General features: G+C 34.1%; 1 protein-coding gene across 3 annotated transcripts in view; it reads left to right on the forward strand.

The window, feature by feature from the left end:
* The first annotated feature begins 18,475 nt into the window (after positions 1–18,475).
* The window catches only part of LOC149237762 (protein NARROW LEAF 1-like), a 69,232-nt gene continuing 65,509 nt past the window's right edge, over positions 18,476–22,198 (forward strand). The window contains exons 1-2 of one of the 3 annotated variants that reach the window (XM_089372786.1): positions 18,476–19,608; positions 20,367–20,880. In XM_089372786.1, coding sequence (XP_089228912.1) covers positions 19,403–19,608; positions 20,367–20,880 — 720 coding nt within the window. In that variant the 5' untranslated portion in view covers positions 18,476–19,402. Of the gene's footprint in view, positions 19,609–20,356; positions 20,881–22,198 lie in introns of all 3 variants that reach the window. The other 2 variants (XM_089372787.1, XM_089372788.1) reach the window with 2 other exon arrangements.

The raw sequence follows: 22,198 nt of genomic DNA on the forward strand, positions 1-22,198 counted from the left end.
AGGAGGTTTTGTCATTTGTATCATCCAAGAATTGTTCATTTATGTAATGTAAAGGAGGTTGCCCCCTCGAAGAGGCTGAATTCTAAGGCGTGGATTTATCTTTTCTATCTTTTCTTGAGCTGGTTTCATAACAAAACCACACTACCTCTACCAAGCAACCTTGCTTCCAGTGTCTCCCCGCCATCCATGCTTATCCTAGCATGTCACAAAGCACATTGTTTTCATTTCGGTGATGTATCATTCAGTAATACCTATCATAACATAGACATAGGCATAATACAAGCATACAATATCAATTCATATCCACATGATACTAACCTCATATATTTGTCATAACTACTTTCCCCGATTGATTCCCATAATACCAAGAACCTCGTCATGCCATTCACCTACATAAGCAATCATTCCTCCACAAGAATGATCCTTGACAACCATGTTAGACAATGACATAGACACATACATACACACATATATATAAACATTAACATAAACAATCATGATCCTATCAAACACGATGTGCATACATATCCATGTATACATATAAACATCAACATAAAATAATAATGATCTAGTCAGTCAACGACACACATACATACATACATACATACATGTATACATATATAAACATCAGCATAATCATGGTCACAACATAATTACTAGATATCATAAGGTCAAGGTTAAGAGAACTCCCTTTATGCATGCAACACATGCGCAACATTGAGAACAACAATTCCCAACATAGTCAAGGCATATGACACCTCAAATCCATTCACCTTACCTTTCTTGATTACCTTTCCCATGATTGTCTTGCCATCGTCCATTTACACCAATGGACCCAACTAGTCCAACTGGCTGTCATACTCTTGCTTTCAACTTCCCTTATAGATGAACTGACTTCATTTTAGTCTTACATTTCCTGTTAGGTTTCATTCAACTCTCTCTAAGCTCCAGTAACTTCCCTCTTTCCCAAACCGATTCCCAAGAATCAAAACATAAAAGGAAAGACAAGAAACAAACAAGAATAAAATCATGAAAACAAATAACAATACGACACCGCAAACAAAGTGGCATGGCCATGCACAAGATGTAAACAAAACCACAATCAAGCACAACAAATAACCAAAATACCAAAAGCACAAGATTGACAACCTACGCCATGACTCAATCTCCATGGTTCCCGAGCCTTTTTCAAGATTTCATGGAAATCTCTTTTGCCATGCAATCCCCTGCATCATATTGCCATGAAAACATAATTGCCATTGCATAAATAAACATAACAATATACTAGCTACCTTACCTTGTTGTGCCAAGAACATTGCCTTGTAACTGAACACGTCCATGCCATCGCTCAAGGAACTCCAATTCCTTGACAGATCCACCTGTAACTAGAGACTAGCTAATATACCTGTCAAATACAAGTTCATGAATCTAGCACATATCCACATATTGTGAGACAAGATTAAGGTTAAGAAGACTTCCTGTATGGAAATCACTCATTTGTTTGGAATTAGGGTTTCCAAACATAGCCAAAGGAATTCTCACCCAATTCCTTTCTTTACCTTTTTACCTTGTTGTAATTGAAGCTTACTATGTATTGTCACAACACCCAACTGTTAGTTATATAATCACATCAATCGTTACCTTGTCATGCTAATACCAAGCATGTTGCCCTACAACTGCTCACACATGTGAACCACATGTTCCAAATATCAAGAAAATCATATCTATCAGTTTGAAATCAACCTTTACCAAGACTAACAATCATGTCATAATACATAGTCAACTCATAGTCATTATACATAATGCTACAACTATCACCTACTACACTCAAGTACATATCAACTGTCTCAACACATATGTATTAGTACAATCATCTTAAAACAATATCATTTGAACACATACTCATATTATGCAATTCATCAAACATTCAACCAACTTGCAAACATACCATGTTAAATAAATCAACTAGAACAATAGACACCAAGCACTCAAACACCAAATAGACGTCATAATCAAATAATCAAGCACAAAATAGATGACATAAACAAGTTCATGCCTTAATGTATCTTAGGGGAGGCGATCTTGTCTGCACAATAAATCCATATTAGCGCGATATAATTTCACAACATAACAACTCAGCCATAAATAAGATCATGATAGCCACAATAGTCACTAGCTAACATGTCTACATCATAAGCTCATAAACATTTATCATTCATACATAATAATCACATCTGCACAACCAATCTAGATTAATATAATATCACAACATATTAACTCATACTTGAATGTCATAAGCCATACCATTCACATAGACCAATCCAACTTAGTATGATACATATAACATAAAGATCTTAATGTAATAACCCTAATCCTCAAGTTACTAGCATATAACAACAACAAATTATATATCATGCTCATCAACAACATATAACCTAATCATCAAGCTAACTATCATATAACAACAAGTTATATATCGTGTTCATCAACAACATATAACATAATCATCAAGTTATCTAACATAAAACAATAAGAGCAATGCATACAACCACAAGTTACTATCATCCATGACTATCTAACACGTGTGCATATGACTACACTAATCAACTATCCTCTATCATACATGTAACCATAACATCAATAGACATGTACATAAACCTAATGTATATAACCCTAATGCATACAACAATCCATTGACTAACATACCTGCATGCTAAACATGCAAACCTATATGAAGACATTGCTCTTGCCTCGAGGTCCAATGCTGCAACTTCACTTTAATGATCTACATCTCCTGCTCTATCTCAACCAACACATTAGCATCATAACATACCAAAATCAACATGATGACCTAATTGCATACAATGACCTCATGCACAACAACCTTCATCATGACAATGCATGCATATAAACATTGACATGCATAACAATTCATATACAACCGACATGCATTTCTGCCAAACACACTCCAACAACAACACCATCAACGTTCACATGGCGACATCACTACAACCATGATCAAGACCATGCAAATGCAACAAGCACGTGGACTACAAGCATAATCAACACATATGCAATTGACATGAATGCATGACCAACACACAACCCATCCAGTCCGACGGGTGAACCGTGTTCTGATACCACTTTGTGGTATAAGATATGACCCAAAGAGAGTGTAACTCACTCTGATACCACTCTGTGACACCCTCCTCCCACATCTACCCAAGCAACTGACCAACCAAGGTAAACATGCGACGAGAGGCCATTATGATATGATTCAACCTCCTAAGTCACATTAAGGAAGTGGAATCGACGGAAACACACCATACAAACATTCAACATCAACTTTAGGGCCCTCAAGAACCAATCCAACCCTTCTTCCAACCAACCCCTGGGTCCCACTGATATTTTGGACCACTTGACCTCTGGAACCTCTCATGCTATGGGCATGCCAGCATCTAGGGACCTCTGGACACTCTCATAGGCCTGCAAGCCAGTGTCCAGGGACTATTTTTCTCAATTATGTGCCAACGTCCTCATGATTTAAGCCACATTTTCAAGCCCAAAGCCCAGGGCACTACCCATAATTGAATGACACCTTCATAATAGTAAGATAACAAGGAAATAACAATATTAATGCAATTATTGAATAAGACCTTGATTGGACCCCTGCTAGCCATGACAGACATTTTGTTAAACATATCACGAATATGTAATCCACAAGTGTAAACAACAGGTCTAAGCATAGGGGTCTCATACTTATCTGAGATTCGCTATGAAACATTGTTCCCTCATATCATTTGATGCATTATGATCTATTAGGTCATAGATACATTGTTCATTCATATACAAGTAAAAACATGATGAGAGCCATACATAGCTACAGTTATAAAACATATACATAACCACCACAATAGCAACAGAAATATCAATGAAATTACAACGACATGATCCACATATAAACTAGTATAATACTCATGAGATAACAAGGAGAAATAACCTCATATTAATCATGAAAAAGCCAACCTGGTATGGGACTACCACGTTCCACCCAACTGTAGAATGGTTGAGTCAAATCTCTCTTCATTCATTCACTCCCATGCCATATTCCAAGCATGAATGTGGGATCTCATAGAACACATCAATCCAAAACCATCCAGGGCTTCCATAGGCCATCCACCTCAACCCACCAATAGTTATTCCACTTCACAGTCGGACATCACAAAACCATCATCAATTTTGTCTCTATCCAAGCCTTCCAGGGCTTCTAGAGTGTTTGTTCCAACCAAGGGTTCCAAGACTAGTAACTCAACCCATATATGTCGTTGAGCTTCCAAAGAGTTTGTCCAACCAAGGCTTCCAAGACTAGTAACTCAACCCACCAAGGGCTTCCAAATCATTTGTCCAACCAAGGCTTCCAGGACTAGTAACTCAACCCAAGTTGTTACAAGGCTCCAAGAACTAATCACTCAACCCAAGTTAAAGGAAACAAGGGAACGAACCAGAAAGACAAAGAAATGAACCCACAACACCATGGTTATCTAGGAAATGGCAAGGCTAGGCTAATCCTCTCTGAATCCAAGCAATCCTCCACGCCAATGATAGATCATGACCAATAAACCACATGCATATGCCATGCATGCCAAAACTAGTGAGGAAAACATACATGAAACTCGGTACCTGCAAGCCAAATCCACTGTAGTTGTTGATCCCGATGTCGTCTTACGCTTTCCTTCTCTTCCTTTGCCTTCTTGCTCCAAAACTCCAAGTATGCCACACTCTCCAAGAGTGCTCCAAGAAAACTCTAAGTATCCAAGAGTATGAGAGAGAGGGAGAATAATGAGAGAGCTCCAACACTAAATTGACAAAAGGTTACACGACCAAGCCTGTCCATTGATCCTCAAAAGCCTTTTTATCAATGAGGCCTCTATTTTCTTCATTTTCTGTTATTTTCCTTCAATTTCCTCTTCATATGCAACCTATGACCTTTCACCTTCCTTTTCTCCTAATTTCCATTATTTTCATAAATAAATGTGCCAAAATGCCACTTTGCCTTTCCAAAGCCTTCACCATTGCCTTTGCCAATTTCCTTAGCCATAATAAAATGAATGAACACCCACTAGGATGTTTTCCCCACCATTCAACTTGGAATACATGTCCCATGACCGTGGTCTTATATATTTTTACATGGATTTTTAACCAAGGTTGTTACAATATCAGCCAAAAAATAGTTGATTTATGTCATATAAAAAGTGTGAAATTCATAAATCCTTGGCTAGTACAGTTAGCCACAGGAGCTAAAAGAAGAGTAATTGCAAAAGTAGAGGATTGCATAATAGATATAGTTGGGAAACAAGTTAAGGCAAATTTAAATATGTTGCCGCTAGGCTCCTATGATGTACTAATAGGCATGGATTGGCTGGAACAACATTGGACTTTAGTAAATTGTAAAGATAAAACAATTAATTTTCTTATGGATGAGGGTGTAAAAAAATAAATTCAGGGTGTTAGAAGAGAAGCTAAGCTACGCCCCACTTCGGCCCATCAACTAGGAAAGTGCATTCATAAGGGCTATCAAATCTATGTTGTTTAGGTGGGCTACGCCAATTCTAAGGATAAGATATCTACCCTAGAAAAGATACATGTCATCCAAGAATTTAAAGATGTCTTCCCGGAAGAAATTCTAAGATTTCCACCCAAAAGGAACATTGATTTTACTATAGAACTCATTTCTAGAGACACTTTAGTCTCTAAAGCCCCTTAGAGGATGAGTGTTCCTCAATTGCCAAAATAAAAAATGCAGCTCCTAGAGCTATTAGACAAAGGTTATATTCGTCTCAGTGTGTCCCCTTGGGGAGCTCCAGTTTTGTTTGTGAGGAAAAATGATGGAACTCTTCACCTGTGTATAGACTACATGCAACTGAATAAGTTAACGGTTAAAAATAAGTACATGTTGCCCATAATTGATGATCTGTTATATCAAGTTAAGGGTGGTATCGTGTTTTCAAAAATCAATCTACGATTTGGATATCACCAGATGCGAATTAAATATGAAGATATATATAAAGCAACGTTTAGAACACGCTATGGACACTACGAGTTCTATGTACTACCATTTAGACTGACCAACACCCTGACAACATTCATGAGTATGATGAATGGAAATTTTCACCCTTTCCTAGATAAGTTTGCTTTCATTTTTATTGATGATATCCTGATATATTCTAGGAACATGGAAGAACATCAAGAGCACCTTCGAGTAGTGTTGCAAACTTTGAGAGAAAAATCAACTTTGTGCTAAATTTAGTAAATGTGACTTCTACAAAGATCAAATCCATTATTTAGAACACATTATCTCATTTGAAGGTATAGTTGTAGACCTAGAGAAAATCAAAACCATTATGGAATGGCCTGTTCCAACAAATGTAGCATATATACACTCCTTTATGGGTATGGCCAAATATTATCGTCGATTTATAAAGGGGTTCTATAAGTTGCTTACCCGATCACCTCCTTACAAAAGAAAGGGAAGTTTTTCAGGTGGTTAGAAGAATGTCAACAAAGTTTTGAAAATATGAAACATTTGCTTAGTATCGCTCCCATGTTGAAAGTTGCAGGTCTAGAAAAGGAATTCCCAGTTTGTATGGATGCGTGCCAGGAATGTGTAGGGGGAGTCTTAATGCAAGAAGATAAGGTGATTGCTTACGAATCTCATAAGTTAAAGGAACATGAGAAAAGGTACTCTGCCTATGACTTGGAGCTAACAACTATAGTCCATGCTTTGAAGGTGTGGCGACACTATTTGTTGGGGAAAAGATTTATGTTGATGACGATTCACAACAGTTTAACCAATTTCTTTAAGCAACCCAACTTGAATGCACGTATCGCTAGGTGGACTGCATTCTTGAGTGATTTTGACTTTGAAATCAAACATCTTAAAGGAAAGGAAAATCGTGTGGCCGATGCATTAAGTAGAAGGCTGCATCATGTATATGAGATTTCATATAGTCGAGTGGAGTTTAATTTTTCTGAATAGATTAAGGAAGCTGCCCTGAAAGATCCGAAATATGAATATCTTTAGCAGCAAGCTAAAATTGCACAAAATTTTGGTAAACAAATTGAATATGGTATCAATAATGATATTTTGCTAATCTTTAGAGGAATAATGTATGCCCCTAATCAACTATCAATGAAACAATTTATATTGGATGAATTCCACAAAAGTCCCTATACTGCTCATACGGGGTATCAAAAAATGTTTCTGCAATTAAAAAAGGTTATTATTAGCCTGGTATGAGGAAAGACATTGCGGAATACTTGGCAAAGTGCTTAGAATGTCAGCAGGTTAAAGTTGAACATCAGCACCCTGCTGGTTTATTGCATCCTTTACCCATTCATGAATGGAAGTGGGATATAATTACTCTGGATTTCATAACGGGTTACCAAAATCCAAGAAACAAAATGAATCTATAATGGTAGTAGTAGATAAACTAAGCAAAGTGGCTCATTTCATTCTTGTTAAGTCTACCTATCAAACATCTCAGGTGGCAGATGTATTCATGGGGAAGATATTTAGACTACATGGTATGCCTAAAATTATTATCTTAGATCGGGATGTAAAGTTTACCTATGACTTCTGGAAAACACTCTTCATTAGATTGGTTACTCAAATCCATTACAGTATTGCTTACCATCCCCAGATAGATAGGCAAACTGAGCAAGTAAATCAAGTCGTTGAGGATATGTTGCATATGTATGTGATGCAACAACCTAGTAAGTGGGAAGAATACTTACATTTGGTGGAGTTTTCTTATAATAACGACTATCATGAATGGTTAAAAATGAGCTCTTATGAAGTACTATATGGGAAAAGTTGTAGGGTACCCTCTAACTGGAATAGTCCCGATAATATACTAATCTTAGGACCCGACATGTTAGAAGAAATGGAAAATACAGTAAAAAGAGTTTGACAAAATTTAAAAGTTGCCCAAGGTAGACAAAAGGTTTATTCTCATAAAAAAAGAACTTACCGGGAATTTCAAGTGGGCGAACATGTTTATGTGTGAGTTAAACCAAAAATAAGTTCCCTTAGGTAGGGAAGTTGTGCAAAGCTCGCGCCCCGTTATTATGGACCTTTCCAAATTTTGGAAAGGATAGGACCTATGGCATATTAGCTTTATTTACCCAGTCATATACGGGTTCATAATGTGTTTCATGTGTCGCTTTTAAAGAAATATGTTTATGATTCCAGACATATTATAAATTGGAAAGACGTGCAGGTCGAACCAGAAAAAGAGTTTATGGTAGAACCTCTGCGTATACTCGACCAGAGGGAAATAATTCTACAAAAGTGAGCTATCATCCAAGTTAAAGTATAATGGAAATACTTTAGCCCGAAGGAAGCCACATGGGAAAATAAAGAATTTATGCAGGAGGCATATCCCGAGTTGTTTCCAAAGGCAACAAGAGAGATGGACACCCGAGATGATATTCCACTCAAGGGGGGGGGGGGGAGATGTGACACCCTCAAGTGAATGTAAATATTTAATAACTACTTTAGTAAATAAGTGAACTTGATAATTGATTAGTAGAAGTAGTGGTTGAAAGTTGAATAAATTATGGTAGTAATGAATAACATTTTATGCTGGGTCCTAGAATTTACGGAGGGGACCCGAGTAATTCTCCTTTTACCATAAAGTTAACAGTTAAAGTAGTTATCCCTCCTTTTCTTGCTAAGAGTGGGACATAACTCAGGCAGAGGAAGAGGAGAGGAAAAATGGAAAGGCAGGACGCTACCATTAGGGGGGGGGGTTTCTAGAGATGGACAAGAGCCAGTGGAAAAAAACTCTTAATTTCAGATCTGATCTGAGAGATTCTAGGATGGACTAATTAAGTCTTGATGCCAATGAATCAAGTAACTGCTACTTGAGAACTATACTGGAACAAAGAAGCACGGGGGAGGTCTTGGACGTAATTTCCATTTCCTCATTAGACGGGTGGAAAGGTCTTGTTCGTAAATTTTTGGAACATATACATAACAAATAAGTGCTTATTGTACAAACTGTTTGTTCTTAGTATGCTATTAGAAAGTTGTTTTGAACATTGAATCAAAGTTCATTTAAATTCTATAAAGTAAGAGATGTTAACTTGCGAAAGGTGGTCTAAGGTTTAGAAGAAAATAGAGAGGTTGAATTCTAAGTAAATATTTGACTATTGATATCTTGCATTAATGAAAAGTTCATGCTCACAGTGAAATGAAATACCAGAAACTTGGTAGATAGAATTCGTTAAAGAAATTTCAGAGATACAATACTTTGTGCTTGCAATACCTCACTCTAATAGGAGGAAAAGTTAAGGTTAACACCATGTCCCTATTGAATGGTTGACCACTTTCGTTGTGTAAATGGCAATGTGTATTTGTAGGTGCTCTTGGCTCTCATTATGAGAAATCTGAAGTGTAATATTAAATCTAAAGAGTAATAATAAATACATAAGTGTAACAGTAAATAACAATAAATCTGAAAGTGTATCATTAATCCTGAAGTATTGTCTTATTAAAGAACCACCCTGAATATATTCGACCATGAAGTACTGTTTGCATGTGACTTAAGGTTTGACTGTAGGTTATACCTAGATTTACCTGTTGGCCAGACCGATGTGGGACAACTAGGGCGGTTCTAAGCTGGAAAACTCTACTATCAAATCTGAAAATTAGAGAACTGGACCCTCCAAAAGGGAAAATCCTCAATTTAAGTGTGGCTGAAAGAATTACAGTAAACCTAACTAGAAGATGAACTGGACCTTGTCGAATGGGAAACCTTTTTAAAGAAAATATGCATGTGCAGAGGCTAAATTAAGTCCAAAACACAATCGACCAATTTCATATAGAAAACAATGGCATGATTGTCACTGTTGTAACTTTTCAAAGAAAATAATTGAAAAGAGTGATAATACATTTCAAAGAAAATATTTGAAAAGTCTGACAGTACATTTACAATAAATGAACTAAATAGAGAACACGCAATAAATGTAAATTTCCATTATCAAGAAAACCAACGCCTCCTCCAGGAGGACGACGACAAAGAATGACACCCTAATTAAAGTCTTGGAACAAATTAACATAGTGTAGTAATTATTCACAGAAAGGAGTTAAGGGTTAAACCCTTGCAAGAATAATAAACAACTCTCACTTCTTAAAATGGTGTAACCAGATTCAAACGAAAATAGTCGCATGACCCAAGCCATGCCAATCCCATTTGTAACTACAATATTTGCGCTATGTGGTGGAGCGGATTAACTTATGAAACAATAAACCATAATTAAAGCATCTTCACAATGGGATTACTGCTATCCTATGCAACAACTCATAAAATAAACCCTCGATGGGACACGAGATATAACCCTTACTTTAGCCTATTGTAGGAAGCACCTAAAAACTTCCGCCATGTTGTTGCTCCAATTTCCTTAGAGAGACCCGATTCCCCCATAAGTTGACTCGTGTTCACCATAGTTATAAACGTCAGAAGCAGTTCTACAGACAATGACAGAGAGTCTGGTAAATAAAAAATCTCAAAAATGTTTATGCAACCTAAGTTTTGGAAAAAAAAATGAAGTCAACAAGCTATATAGCAATTAAACAAAAAAAAACCTCATACCTTGACTTATCTCCAGTTTGCGCGAGCGGCGAGGCTGGAACTTGTATCTGCAGACCAAGGAAGGGTAAGGCTGCTTGGTCAAGGTCTGTAAATTTGGCCAGATGACAACAAAGAAAAGAAAGAGTTGTGGATGAACCCAAATACGTTGTCATGTCCCCAAAGAGGTTGGTATATTAGTCGAGAAGCCAAATGTATACATGTTGAGAAAGGTGGAAAGTCATGGCTAAATTGTTGTATGGTTGAATGAAACCCTAGAAAATGCAGGGTTTTGCAGAGAAGAAACCTCCAAGCGTGACCCATGGAAATGACTGGAAGGAACGCAGGCAAACCCCGATGGTTACCCTTAACCACCAAGGAACAACCAGTGTCGTTGGATTCATGAGAGGTAAGATCAATGATGAACAATAGTCAAAGTGGTGTGCAAAGGTGAGTCAAGTACATGCCAGCCAATAGAGGATTAAATGTCGACTGGCCTCCACTATCCAAACAATCTAAAATACTTTTAATATAGTTTTTTGTTGGCAATTCAAAAGGGAAAATGTGTTTAATCACCATCTCACCTTCGCGAAGGTTCGACCCTCTAGTAATGTCAGAAGGGTTAATATCCATATAAATGTAATTTCTCATAGTCTTGCCAAATATCCAATGTCTGATTATAACTATACATATGACAAATACATATAAAAACAAATCTACTGCTGTTGTAATGGAACAAAATAGTAATGTATGGGTAAATTGAGATTTTTTGTTTTTTTTTTTTTTGTGGATATGACAATAACCATCAAAACTAGAAATAATTAAACTTATAGATATAATTGAACTATTTTCGAAAAAATGAAATTTGAAACTTTTAATTTATTTACATAATTTTGATTAATCATTTATTTTTAATAATAATATGATTTAAAAATATTATATATATATATATAAATATATATAAATATATATAAATATATAATATCTATCATATATATAAAATTAATTAATTTATATATATATATGGAGTTGGGAATCATGATTTCACAGGGTAATTTAAAGATAGAACTCAATATCTTTATTTATGGATTTAAGTTTTTAATCAATTAAATTGAAATGTTGGAGGAAGTATGTATATATTTACATTCCTATAGAAATACTTGAAGGTACTAAATACTCTTATTTATATTTTTTTATATAAATTTGTTACAATTTAGTAATAGCACATAAGAGTGGAACTTAAGATGATTTATTTATAAATATAGTTCTTAACGTGATTTAGTTATAAATATAGGTTTTATTGGATTTAAAATAAAAAATAAAAAATATATATATATATAAATATAATTTTTTAAAACAAGTTTATATTATTCATTTATATACTAAACAATATACCAAACAATATACCAAACATTCCAGGTAAGGAAATTCGTATATTATAAACACTTTACATTTTTTTAACTAAATGAAGAATAATATCCATTAAAAATTATAATAATATTTTATAATCTTGCAAAATTACTAAATGGATTTAAAAACATCCCTCAGCATTGCATTTTGAAACTGATAAGAGAATCATTTACAATGTATTATATTTTTATTTACATATATGTATGTATATATATATATATATTTTTATTTATTTATTTATTTATTATTATTATTTTTTTAAATTTTTCCGAGAAAATATTTGGGTAGATCCACCTGAAGGGATCACATCTCATCGACTTATTAACAGAGCCTAACCCCAAGGGTGTCGAGGAGAATTGAACTTGTGGCCTCCCATTAGCGAGGTGCTTTAGCGACGGGAACTCGACCAATTGAGCTAACCCTTGGGGTTAATATATCTATAATTGTTATAATAACAAATTCAATTTAAATTAAATCTCAAAAACTATCCTAAAGGCTTCAGACACCATTTTCTCTATGGGGAATTTTCGGTTTCAAGATTCTTCCTTTCATTTGAAGCTCCATTATTCTGATGTCATCATTGTAGATTTGTTAAACCATGGGGAATTTCTTTTGCACCATGGTTCTACCCTCCTCCAAGGTGATGCCATCTCTTTAGATCACTCAAGCTTTTCGATCTTTGTGAGACCGCTCTAAGGGGATACCCTCTATTTGTAGGTGAAAGTCACTAGAATTCAAGGTCTATCAAGAATCCCTTCGGTCTCAACGCGACTCCTACATGGGGGTAGGCAACTTCAGGAAGGGCTTTCATTTAAAGATTATGGTATAGCCAAGAACACCTTAATCCTCTTAGTCTCAATATTGAATGAAGGAGCCAAAGGTTGGGTACATCCTCTTCCTCTCATTCATGATCCTTTAAGGATGCTCTAAAGCCAGGACTCTCGCAACTGACTCCCAAAGATCTCTTAGGGCCAACCTTCACTGTAGAACGGGCATAAAATATTCCAAATCTAGAGGTGGATGACTGCCAATATGATATTTTTTGCTTTGCCTATGATTGGAATGCCATAATTTTCCATTTTAATGGGCTCTAACCATTAACTTCTATGCTTCGGGAATGGATGCATAAACCCTGGTCCCTGAATATGAATTTGTATTTATGTTCAAAGGGCTTTTGTGTGGTTTACGTCAAAAATTGAGAGGATTGTCAAAGAGTTTTTTATCAAGGACCTTGGTTTTGGGGCCACTCTGGGCTCTCCTTTCAACCATGGTTTCCTAAATTCAACCCTTTATCCATGATAACTTTGGCCACTCCATTTTGGGTAAGACTTCCTAATATGCCCATTCATTTGTTAACTTTGGATATCTTAGCTTTTGTAGGAAACTCACTAGGTTGTTTTATTAAGATAGATACAAACAAGCTTGAGAGGGGTATTGTAACCTTTGCACAGAAGTGTCAAAATAGATCTCATCAAAGGGTGGCCTGATAGGATCCTCATTAATTGGAATGGCATAACCTTTCCACAGATGATAGATTACAAAAACATAACTTTCCACTATAGATCTTGTTAATAACCATGTCATCTTGAAAATATTTGCCCTTCTTCTCAAGGGCATTCTTACCCCCCTTAATCTAAGGAAAATAATTGAGGATAACAAGACCCAAAAGACCCATAAGGATCTAAGAATTCCTTAGCAAGCAAGACAACATGCAACAACAAAAAACACATGCATCCAAATATATTCCTTCAACCTCAACTTAGCCCCACGTAGTGACATTTCATCCCATAAACTCTAGGGTCCCTCCTCCTCCTTTGCCATCTCCCCACTCTCATTCAAATCCCCTGAATGGAGAAGAAAGAGATACAACCATGATCTTGGCTTCGTCCACGAGCGGGCATAAACGTCTTCATGAATTAGATCACTCGAAAAGTGATAAGGAAGCAACCATTGTTGCAGACCCTCCAGAAATGGAAATGCCTCAAGGAAATGTAGCCATTGTCTTCACATCATATGATCCTGATAACTTCTCAGGATGGATTAACATTTGTAAGGAAAAAGGAAGAAAAAACCTTCGAAATACCCAAAGACCATTTATGGCCTCAAAGCCCTGAACAACAGAGTAAGTATTTTGTATTTTCAATCTCTAATTAGCTTGTCTTTTTTTTCTTGGATTTGGTCAGATTTCCTTAATGACCAGTCAATTTAAACTACTCAACTTTTCTTATATCTCCATTTAAAAATTAATATATTTTACTTAAAAAAACAATAAATTTTAAATCAAAATCACTCAGCGAAATAATGATATCACCATTTTTTTCTCATACAATAAAATATTAATAGATGAATCATAAATCACCGTGCATTCGAAAAAGCATAGCCTCTTAGGAGGCGAAGATGCCCTATAAACTTCTTGTCTTTTACCTTTTTGTTTTTTCTCTCTTTTGTATATTTTGACATATTGACTTTGTGACAAACTTATCCCTTGCAATATTTTATATATTAAGGAAGAATGGATCCCTTTTTCTTGACCATAGAGGTGGTATTTATTCAATACACTGTTTACAATATTTTCTATATGTGGATGAAGGTTTTAAAAAACATGAAAATGATAAGCGTTAATTTTACTAATAAACATGTTCACTTTTAATAAAGTGGTGTTAAAGAGCCTTCAAAATCTTAAAGTTAGATTAAAAAAAGTGAAATACCAATGAATTCAAACACAAAATTACTATTGATATTAAAAAAAGTAGAGTATTATATTATTGTTTATTTAAATTAATGTTATTGATTAAATATGTGTTTAAAAATTCAAGAATATTATAGAAATATAAAATATTATATTATTATTATTTTTAGCTTGTATGGAAAATTGTGTATTATTTTTTTTATGTATTTACAGTGTATCACTACATTAAAATAAGGCATAAATTAAATGGTAAATTGAAACTAAAATGAAATCTTCTTAATTATATTACCTTTAAAACATATCTATTAAATTTAAAGGTACCATTTTCCAAAAAAATATTTGAAATTTTATAAAATATAATTAATATAACTCATTTAAAGGCCGGGGAAATATTAAGAGACATGGGATATTAGTTTGTGCTCATTGATTTATAACATTTTTCTTTCCTTTAATTTGAATATGGCTAATTTGTTTACTTTTTGTTTGAACATGAAAAAACTTAAAGGTTGGAATTTAGAAAGAGTTTTATTTTTTTTCTAAATATTTTTAATGTGTTATTTTTTTGAGAAATTATATTACAATAATTCAGTTATATGATTATGTAGTTAGGTAACTATCTAGTGTGGTTTATTGTGAGGATAAGATAGAGAATCAGATCATGCCACCAGATTAAATAGAAAAACCAATGTAGAGACCCTTAATATTTTTAACCAATTAATTTTGAAAAATTATTTTTAAGATGTTAAAATTGACTCAAGTCAAATTTTGAAAATGTCAAATATTTAGATGAAGACTAAGTTAAAATTTTTAATTTAATAGTTTTGGAGGAGAGTCAACAATTAGAGAGCTAAAGATGATCTTAGAGTCATATAATTATTAAAACATTTAAATGCATTTAGATTATAAACATGAATTAGAGATAAACCATGAAGAAACCCATATACCTTTACCTATTTTAATTAAAAACTTAATAATATTATAAAAATGAAAAGACGCATTATATATATATAGTTGGTCAATTATTAAATTTAATTATATAAAAAAATAAATTTTAATGAATTTTGAATTTTGATTTCTCAAGAGCATGTAAAATATTGAATTCAAGTTAGTGTTAAGGTTTAGATTTAGTGAATTTAGGTTTTATTGATTGGTAAATCAAGGTATTTTGTTAATTATAATTCTGCACTATGGTGGTAGAGAATCCAATCCTATAGAGTGATAATAATATTGTTTTATTGTAGTGATAATGTTTTTGTTGAGAAGGTTATTGGTAAATCCAGGTATTTTGTTAATTATAATTATGCATTGTGGTGGTAGAGAATCCAATCCTATAGAGTGATAATAATATTGTTTTATTGTAGTGATAATGTTTTTGTTGAGAAAGTTGTCTAGAAGATTTTACATTTTTTTTGGTTATAAAATATAAATAGATATATTTTAAAGGGTAGTTGTTATTTTTAGATATATTTATGAAAGATAAGTTGAATATATTCTTTAAAAAAATATAAATATTAAAAATGAAGTTGCTTTATTTACTTAGTTATTTGTTGTTTGAATTCATAATCATTTAAATTTATTATTAATATTTTTTACTAATTTCCTATTGAAATGAAATATATATATATATATATATATATTATAAAATTCATTTCGTTTTCATGGGCTTAAACTAAAATTTATAATAAACAATAAATATATAGATAATATAAATAAGTAGGTAATTTTTATGGGCTTAAAATAAAATTTGTAATAAACAATAAATATATAGGTAATTTAAATAAGTGTTTTTTATTTCAAAAAAATTATATAATAATTAAATGAATTTATATTAATTTTTTAAGTGTCTAATTATGATTTGAATCAATTTTCACTCTTTTTTTTAACATGGTCGGTTGGTTGCTATATTGTATTTGTTTATGAATAAAGTTATTTAATTTGAATAATAATATTTTAAACCTTGTAAATAATAAATTAGATTATCGATAAATTCTGAATTTGTTAATTAATAATATTTATTATAAAAGTAATTTAAATATTATAAAATAATTAAGTTACAATTTAATTAATTAATGATTAATAAGATTTCAAAAAATTGCAAATTGATATATGAAATTGAAAAATCAATTGTCCATTAAGGAACAAAGACTGGCATAAATTTTGGTGAGTTGTAACCACTAAAAATTCTGCACATTTACATTTTTACTCCTACTTATTAAGTCTACACATTTACATTCTCCTACTTATTAAGTTTGCACATTTAAAATGGTGGGTAGTAACAACTCCGGGTAAGTGTATTTATTTTTAAGCAAATACTTGTTTAAATTATGGCGGTTAATAATTGATGATAAATATGTTATTTTTATTTTTATGCAAATACTTGCTTAAATTGTGGTGGTTAATAATTGATCTTAAATATGTTATTTAATGACTTATTTTCAAGAATGTTAATTTTTTGTGGTTTCCAATAAAAATTAACAATAAAAAATCTAAAAATATTATTAGATATTACAATTGCATAAAAAATTATAGCAGAAAAATATAAGTTATCACATTACATTATATTATGCAAAATAACAATCATTACAAGATAAGACTTGAATCAATCATATAAATGATTTTAAATATTAATTTAAAACTATAAAATTCAAATCATAATAGAGAAATTATAATTTTTTTAATAAAAAAATAAAATATAATCAAATCTTTAAAAACATCATTCTTTTATATAATTGTACTTTTATAAAAGTCATTTAAAAATATAAAATTCTTATATTGTTTGAAAAATATAAAAATTAAAATCATAATAAAATAAAATTTCAAAAATGTTAAATTATATTAAACCATTTTTGATTTTAAAAATATTTGTTAAGTACTTATTTAATTTATTTTTATAATTATAAAATTCATTCTATATTTAGAGTCCACAAAACAATGAATTCACCCCTTCCATCACACAAATGAAGACTTCAACCCCACAAATTGCAATTCATGACAAACTATTTTTACAGGTCAAAGTCAAATAATATATTTTAAAATTTTATTTAATTTATTATTATATAATAATAAATTAAATAGTTTTATTTTATTTATTATTTTTATATTCAAATAATTTTTTATCTTAGAGAAAAAATCTCATATACTAATTTAATATTTAACTTAATCATAATCATAAATTAAATTTTCCATATATCATTAAATAAAATAACACAATACACGCACCTATTAATTAATTAAATAAATGATAGTCAGGCTAAACCAATAGAACCATCCGTCCCTAAACCAGACCAAAGATTTGGAATTATCTTCCCTAAACTCTGGTTAAGGGGGATTAAACTCTGGTTAATTTTCTTAACACACAAACAAATACCAAGAAAAACAATTATAGCCAAAAAGAATATTCGTCTCGAAAGGTCATCCGATTTTCCGAAAACCAAAAAAGAGGAAAAAGAAATAGAAACCCACGCGATTTCAATTGTTGACGTTGTCGGCCAAGTTGCAAAGTCCGTCACCGTTTTGCGTCAACTGACGGAGCCGCAATTTACCTTTATTTTTTTCAATACCCACCGTGACGGCACGATGACCGGAAGGGCGGAAGCCGTGAATGCCGGTAAAAAAGTGAAAAAAGAGCGCTGCACGCATTTACCCCGAGTGTAAAATGGGGAAAGCGACGGAAAGGGTCTGAGAATCTTGGGACGGCAAAATATCCGAAGGGGGGCAATGGACAATGGGCACCTGATTGCGACCATTTTGAGGGCCCTGCACACCGTTTGCTCTGTGTGGGTGGAGTCTCCAAAGATGGCACTTTTAAGTTTTCCGGGGTCCTTTTTTACGACTTTTCAAGCTGCGTTTCTCTCACATTGCGCGCGGCTTCTGATTGCTTGAATACCTCAGGATCACAAGAGCCAAGTTGCTTGAAGTATTTTGCTGTGAAAATTTGAGCCAAATTTGGCGGAAGAACGATATATTTAGCGGAGGTAGATGTTGTCCAAGGGAGGTTTTGAATGAGGTTTAAGAAGGGGATGTCAGTGGGTGGGCCTGGTAGAGCTATGATGAAATGAAAGAGACAGAGGAATAGTAGTGGGATGGAGCGCAGCACTAGTATTAGCACCGGCGAAACATATATTGCGGAAAACTAGCATATGATGTTGGGTGGATTCGGTTTGGGTTCTCAGGTATATTGTCTCTGCTCAGAACGAAATATTCTGTGCAGAAAATGAAATCCGAATCGGCTTACATTGCTGAGCTGATGTGAAGAATCATACCCAAGTTCAGTTTTCATTTTTTGGGCTCATACCCAAGTTCGTTTTCATTCCTGGGCCACTGTAGAAATTATACCCAAATCTATTCCATTATAGGGTCATTAAAAAAAGCATATCCGAGTGTGTTTCATTGTTGGGTTATTGGGAAAAGAATGCCCAAATCAGTTTGTGTCACTGGGTTGGGTTTAAAATGCCGATAACACCAGCTTCTGCTTTTGTATATTGCCATCTTATACATATTTTATAGCGATGGTAGCGGTGGGTATTTCTAGTTTTTATTTGTTTTTGCTTTCTCAATACAAATCCATGGTTCTCGGCTGAGTCGAGTACAGTAAGTACTGCATTATGTGCTATAGGTCTACTGTTATAGCGGTAGTTTGTGTAGATTTGGAGGTTTTTAACCGTATTTGGAGATGGTGGATGAGCCGCTGCAGTTGCTACCCGCTCACTCAGAAGAGGTAGGGGATCCAGTAGGTTCTGCGCTGTTGGCTAGTGAGGTGGTGGTTGGGGTCAAGGAAGAAGTTGGGGAGGAAAATACCGAGGCCACCGAACTTCCCATGTCTCAGGAGAAGAAGCTCAGGTTCAAAGCTCAGGAGCAGCAGCAGTCCTATTGGGATCGGTGAGTAGTACTTTTCATCATATTTCAACTTAGATTTCATATTAGGTCGGTTCGGCTCAGCAAAATCATATCTTGGTCTGGCCCTAGTTGCAGGTCACCGATATAAAACACTGATCGCCTTTTATTCTGGTGTCTTTTCAATGTCAATATGTATCCAAGTCTAGTGGTCGTGTGTTTTACATCCACATTGTACGCCCCTGATAATTCTTTGTTCTTTATCAAAATAAAGCTCCTGCCTTGTTTGCCAGTTTCTCCAGTAGCATGATGCCCTAGTCGTAAGTAGAGGGAATTTGTCATATGTTGCCATATTCTGTGTTTAGTCCACAGGAGACATTGCTTTAATCCAATGACATGCATGGAAACTCTTCAGAAGCGTAAATCTACTGTTACAGTGTAGAATTCCAAAGTCAATATTCTTTTTTTCCCTATGCAGAATATGGTTTAGCCTTTGATACTCATCGATTGGAAACAAATAATGGACTGTAAAATTGTAGCAGCTCGTATCATTTCATTGTTTTATAAGTTTGTTTTTATATTGTGGGAGGTTAGATAGTATGCATTTGGGAAAAGCTATGTCAGGGCTTCTCGGTGCTTAATGTTACATACTTACAGCTAAAAGCTTGTTTGAAAATCACTTTTTATCCTGGTTTAATTACATTGCCTTTTTTTTGAGTCATTCACATGGTTGTTTATGCAATCTATGTTTTCTCCAGTTGCAATGAAAATCAATAAGATGCTTAAAAAACAGTTGCATGTAGGCCCAGTGAGGAGATGGATGTCACGAGAGCTTTACGACTAGGCAGGCGTTACTCAGGATCGATGCAATCAGAAGAGTCAGCCTTGGATCGTGAACAGACTGTGACCGGTAATTCTGGCCGTCATCCACGTTCGGACAGCCCCCCTCTTCAGGCATTTGCATCAGGTGGACAGCATTCTGAAAGTAGTGCAGCTTACTTTCTTTGGCCACCATCAAACCGGCTTAACGGTACTGCTGAGGAGAGGGCAGCTTATTTTGGTGGCGTTCAGAAAGAAGTAGATTCAGAAACACTGGAGCACTTACCAAGCGGACATCAAGCTACCACATTGCTTGATTTGATGACAATCCGAGCATTTCACAGCAAAATACTGCGCCGTTATAGCCTTGGGACTGCAATTGGTTTTCGCATTAGACAGGGGGTGCTGACAAAAATTCCTGCTATTCTTGTGTTTGTGGCTAGAAAGGTGCATAAGCAATGGCTTCTTGATGTCCAGAGGCTACCTTCTGTTCTTGAGGTGTGATCTATAGACCTTTGTAGGTGCCAAGAATTGATTTCTCTTTCTTGAAAAATGAAATCTTCATGGAATTTGTGAAATATCACATTTCAACAATTTATTTCTCACTGTAATGTCCTTTCCTGCCGATTTTTTTAGTTTATGCAGATTTTCTGGATGTTTCTCTGTGTGAATTTCTGCCTTTTTAGCTGCTCCATCTATTTGTGCACATTTAATCAAGGCAACTGAATTCTGTCAAAGCCTAGGATGCCCTACAAGTTCCTGACCTACTGTTCCAAGTTCATTAAGATGAATGCATGCTCCAGATCCGAGTTGAAATGAAATTGTTGTATTTCCAAATCAATCTTTTCATTTTGTTCAATTATTTGCAATTGGGGTGTTGTTATGGTGCTTTAGTCTACAGACCTTGAATTTGTCTGGGGGTATTGTAGGTTTCTTTGAGTCATGTTATTTGATCAATTTATTTAGGATGCTTATCTAGTTATTGATGGGGTCATGAAAGTACACTCCTTTGTCTATTTATTTAGGCTTTTTATCTAGTTATTGATGGTCATGAATGTGCACTCCGCTGCCTATCTATTTAGGCTGCTTATCTAGTTATTGATGGTCATGAATATATGGTCCCCTGTCTATCGATTTGGGTTGCTTATGTAGTTATTGATGGTCATGAAAGTACAGTCCCCTGTCTATCTATTTAGGCTGCTTATCTAGTTATTGATGGTCATGTAAGTATGGTCCCCTCTCTATCTATTTAGGTTGCTTATCTAGTTATCAATGGTCATGAAAGTATGGTCCCCTGTCTATCTATTTAAGCTGCTTATCTGGTAATTGATGGTCATGAAAGTACGCTCATCTGTTTATTTAATGCCTCATTTTATGTCTGTGTTTGAGAGCTGATTTTGTTTTGTTATCTGATTTCTTCTTGTTCTCATTGTAATGGAGAATGTATTATCTATTTTAAATATAAACACTGTATGCTTTGGCATTTCAAAGAATTTTTAAGATAGTGAGATGGCTATACAATATTATCCCTAGTTTCACTTATTATGCTTGTATACTAAGTAGATGCAAACTTATTTTCAATAATTGTTGAATTGATTGTGTGAGTTTAAACAGATATAAACATAGTGCTGTTTAGGAAGAGTAATGTAGTAGCACCTAGTTTAAACATGGAAGCTGTCAATATTGAACTTTTACCTGTCACACATGCTCTCTCCACTCTAGCTTGTACAGCGCCCATTTTCCTCATAGGCAATAGGTTGTTGCATTTGTTAATTGCATCTGAAACATATGACTTATTGTCATTGGTAATGGAGAT

Source organism: Pinus tabuliformis, chromosome 8 (genome assembly GCF_031772625.1).
Source record: "Pinus tabuliformis cultivar Carrire ecotype Pingquan chromosome 8, CPIR1, whole genome shotgun sequence".
Lineage (NCBI taxonomy): Eukaryota > Viridiplantae > Streptophyta > Pinopsida > Pinales > Pinaceae > Pinus > Pinus tabuliformis.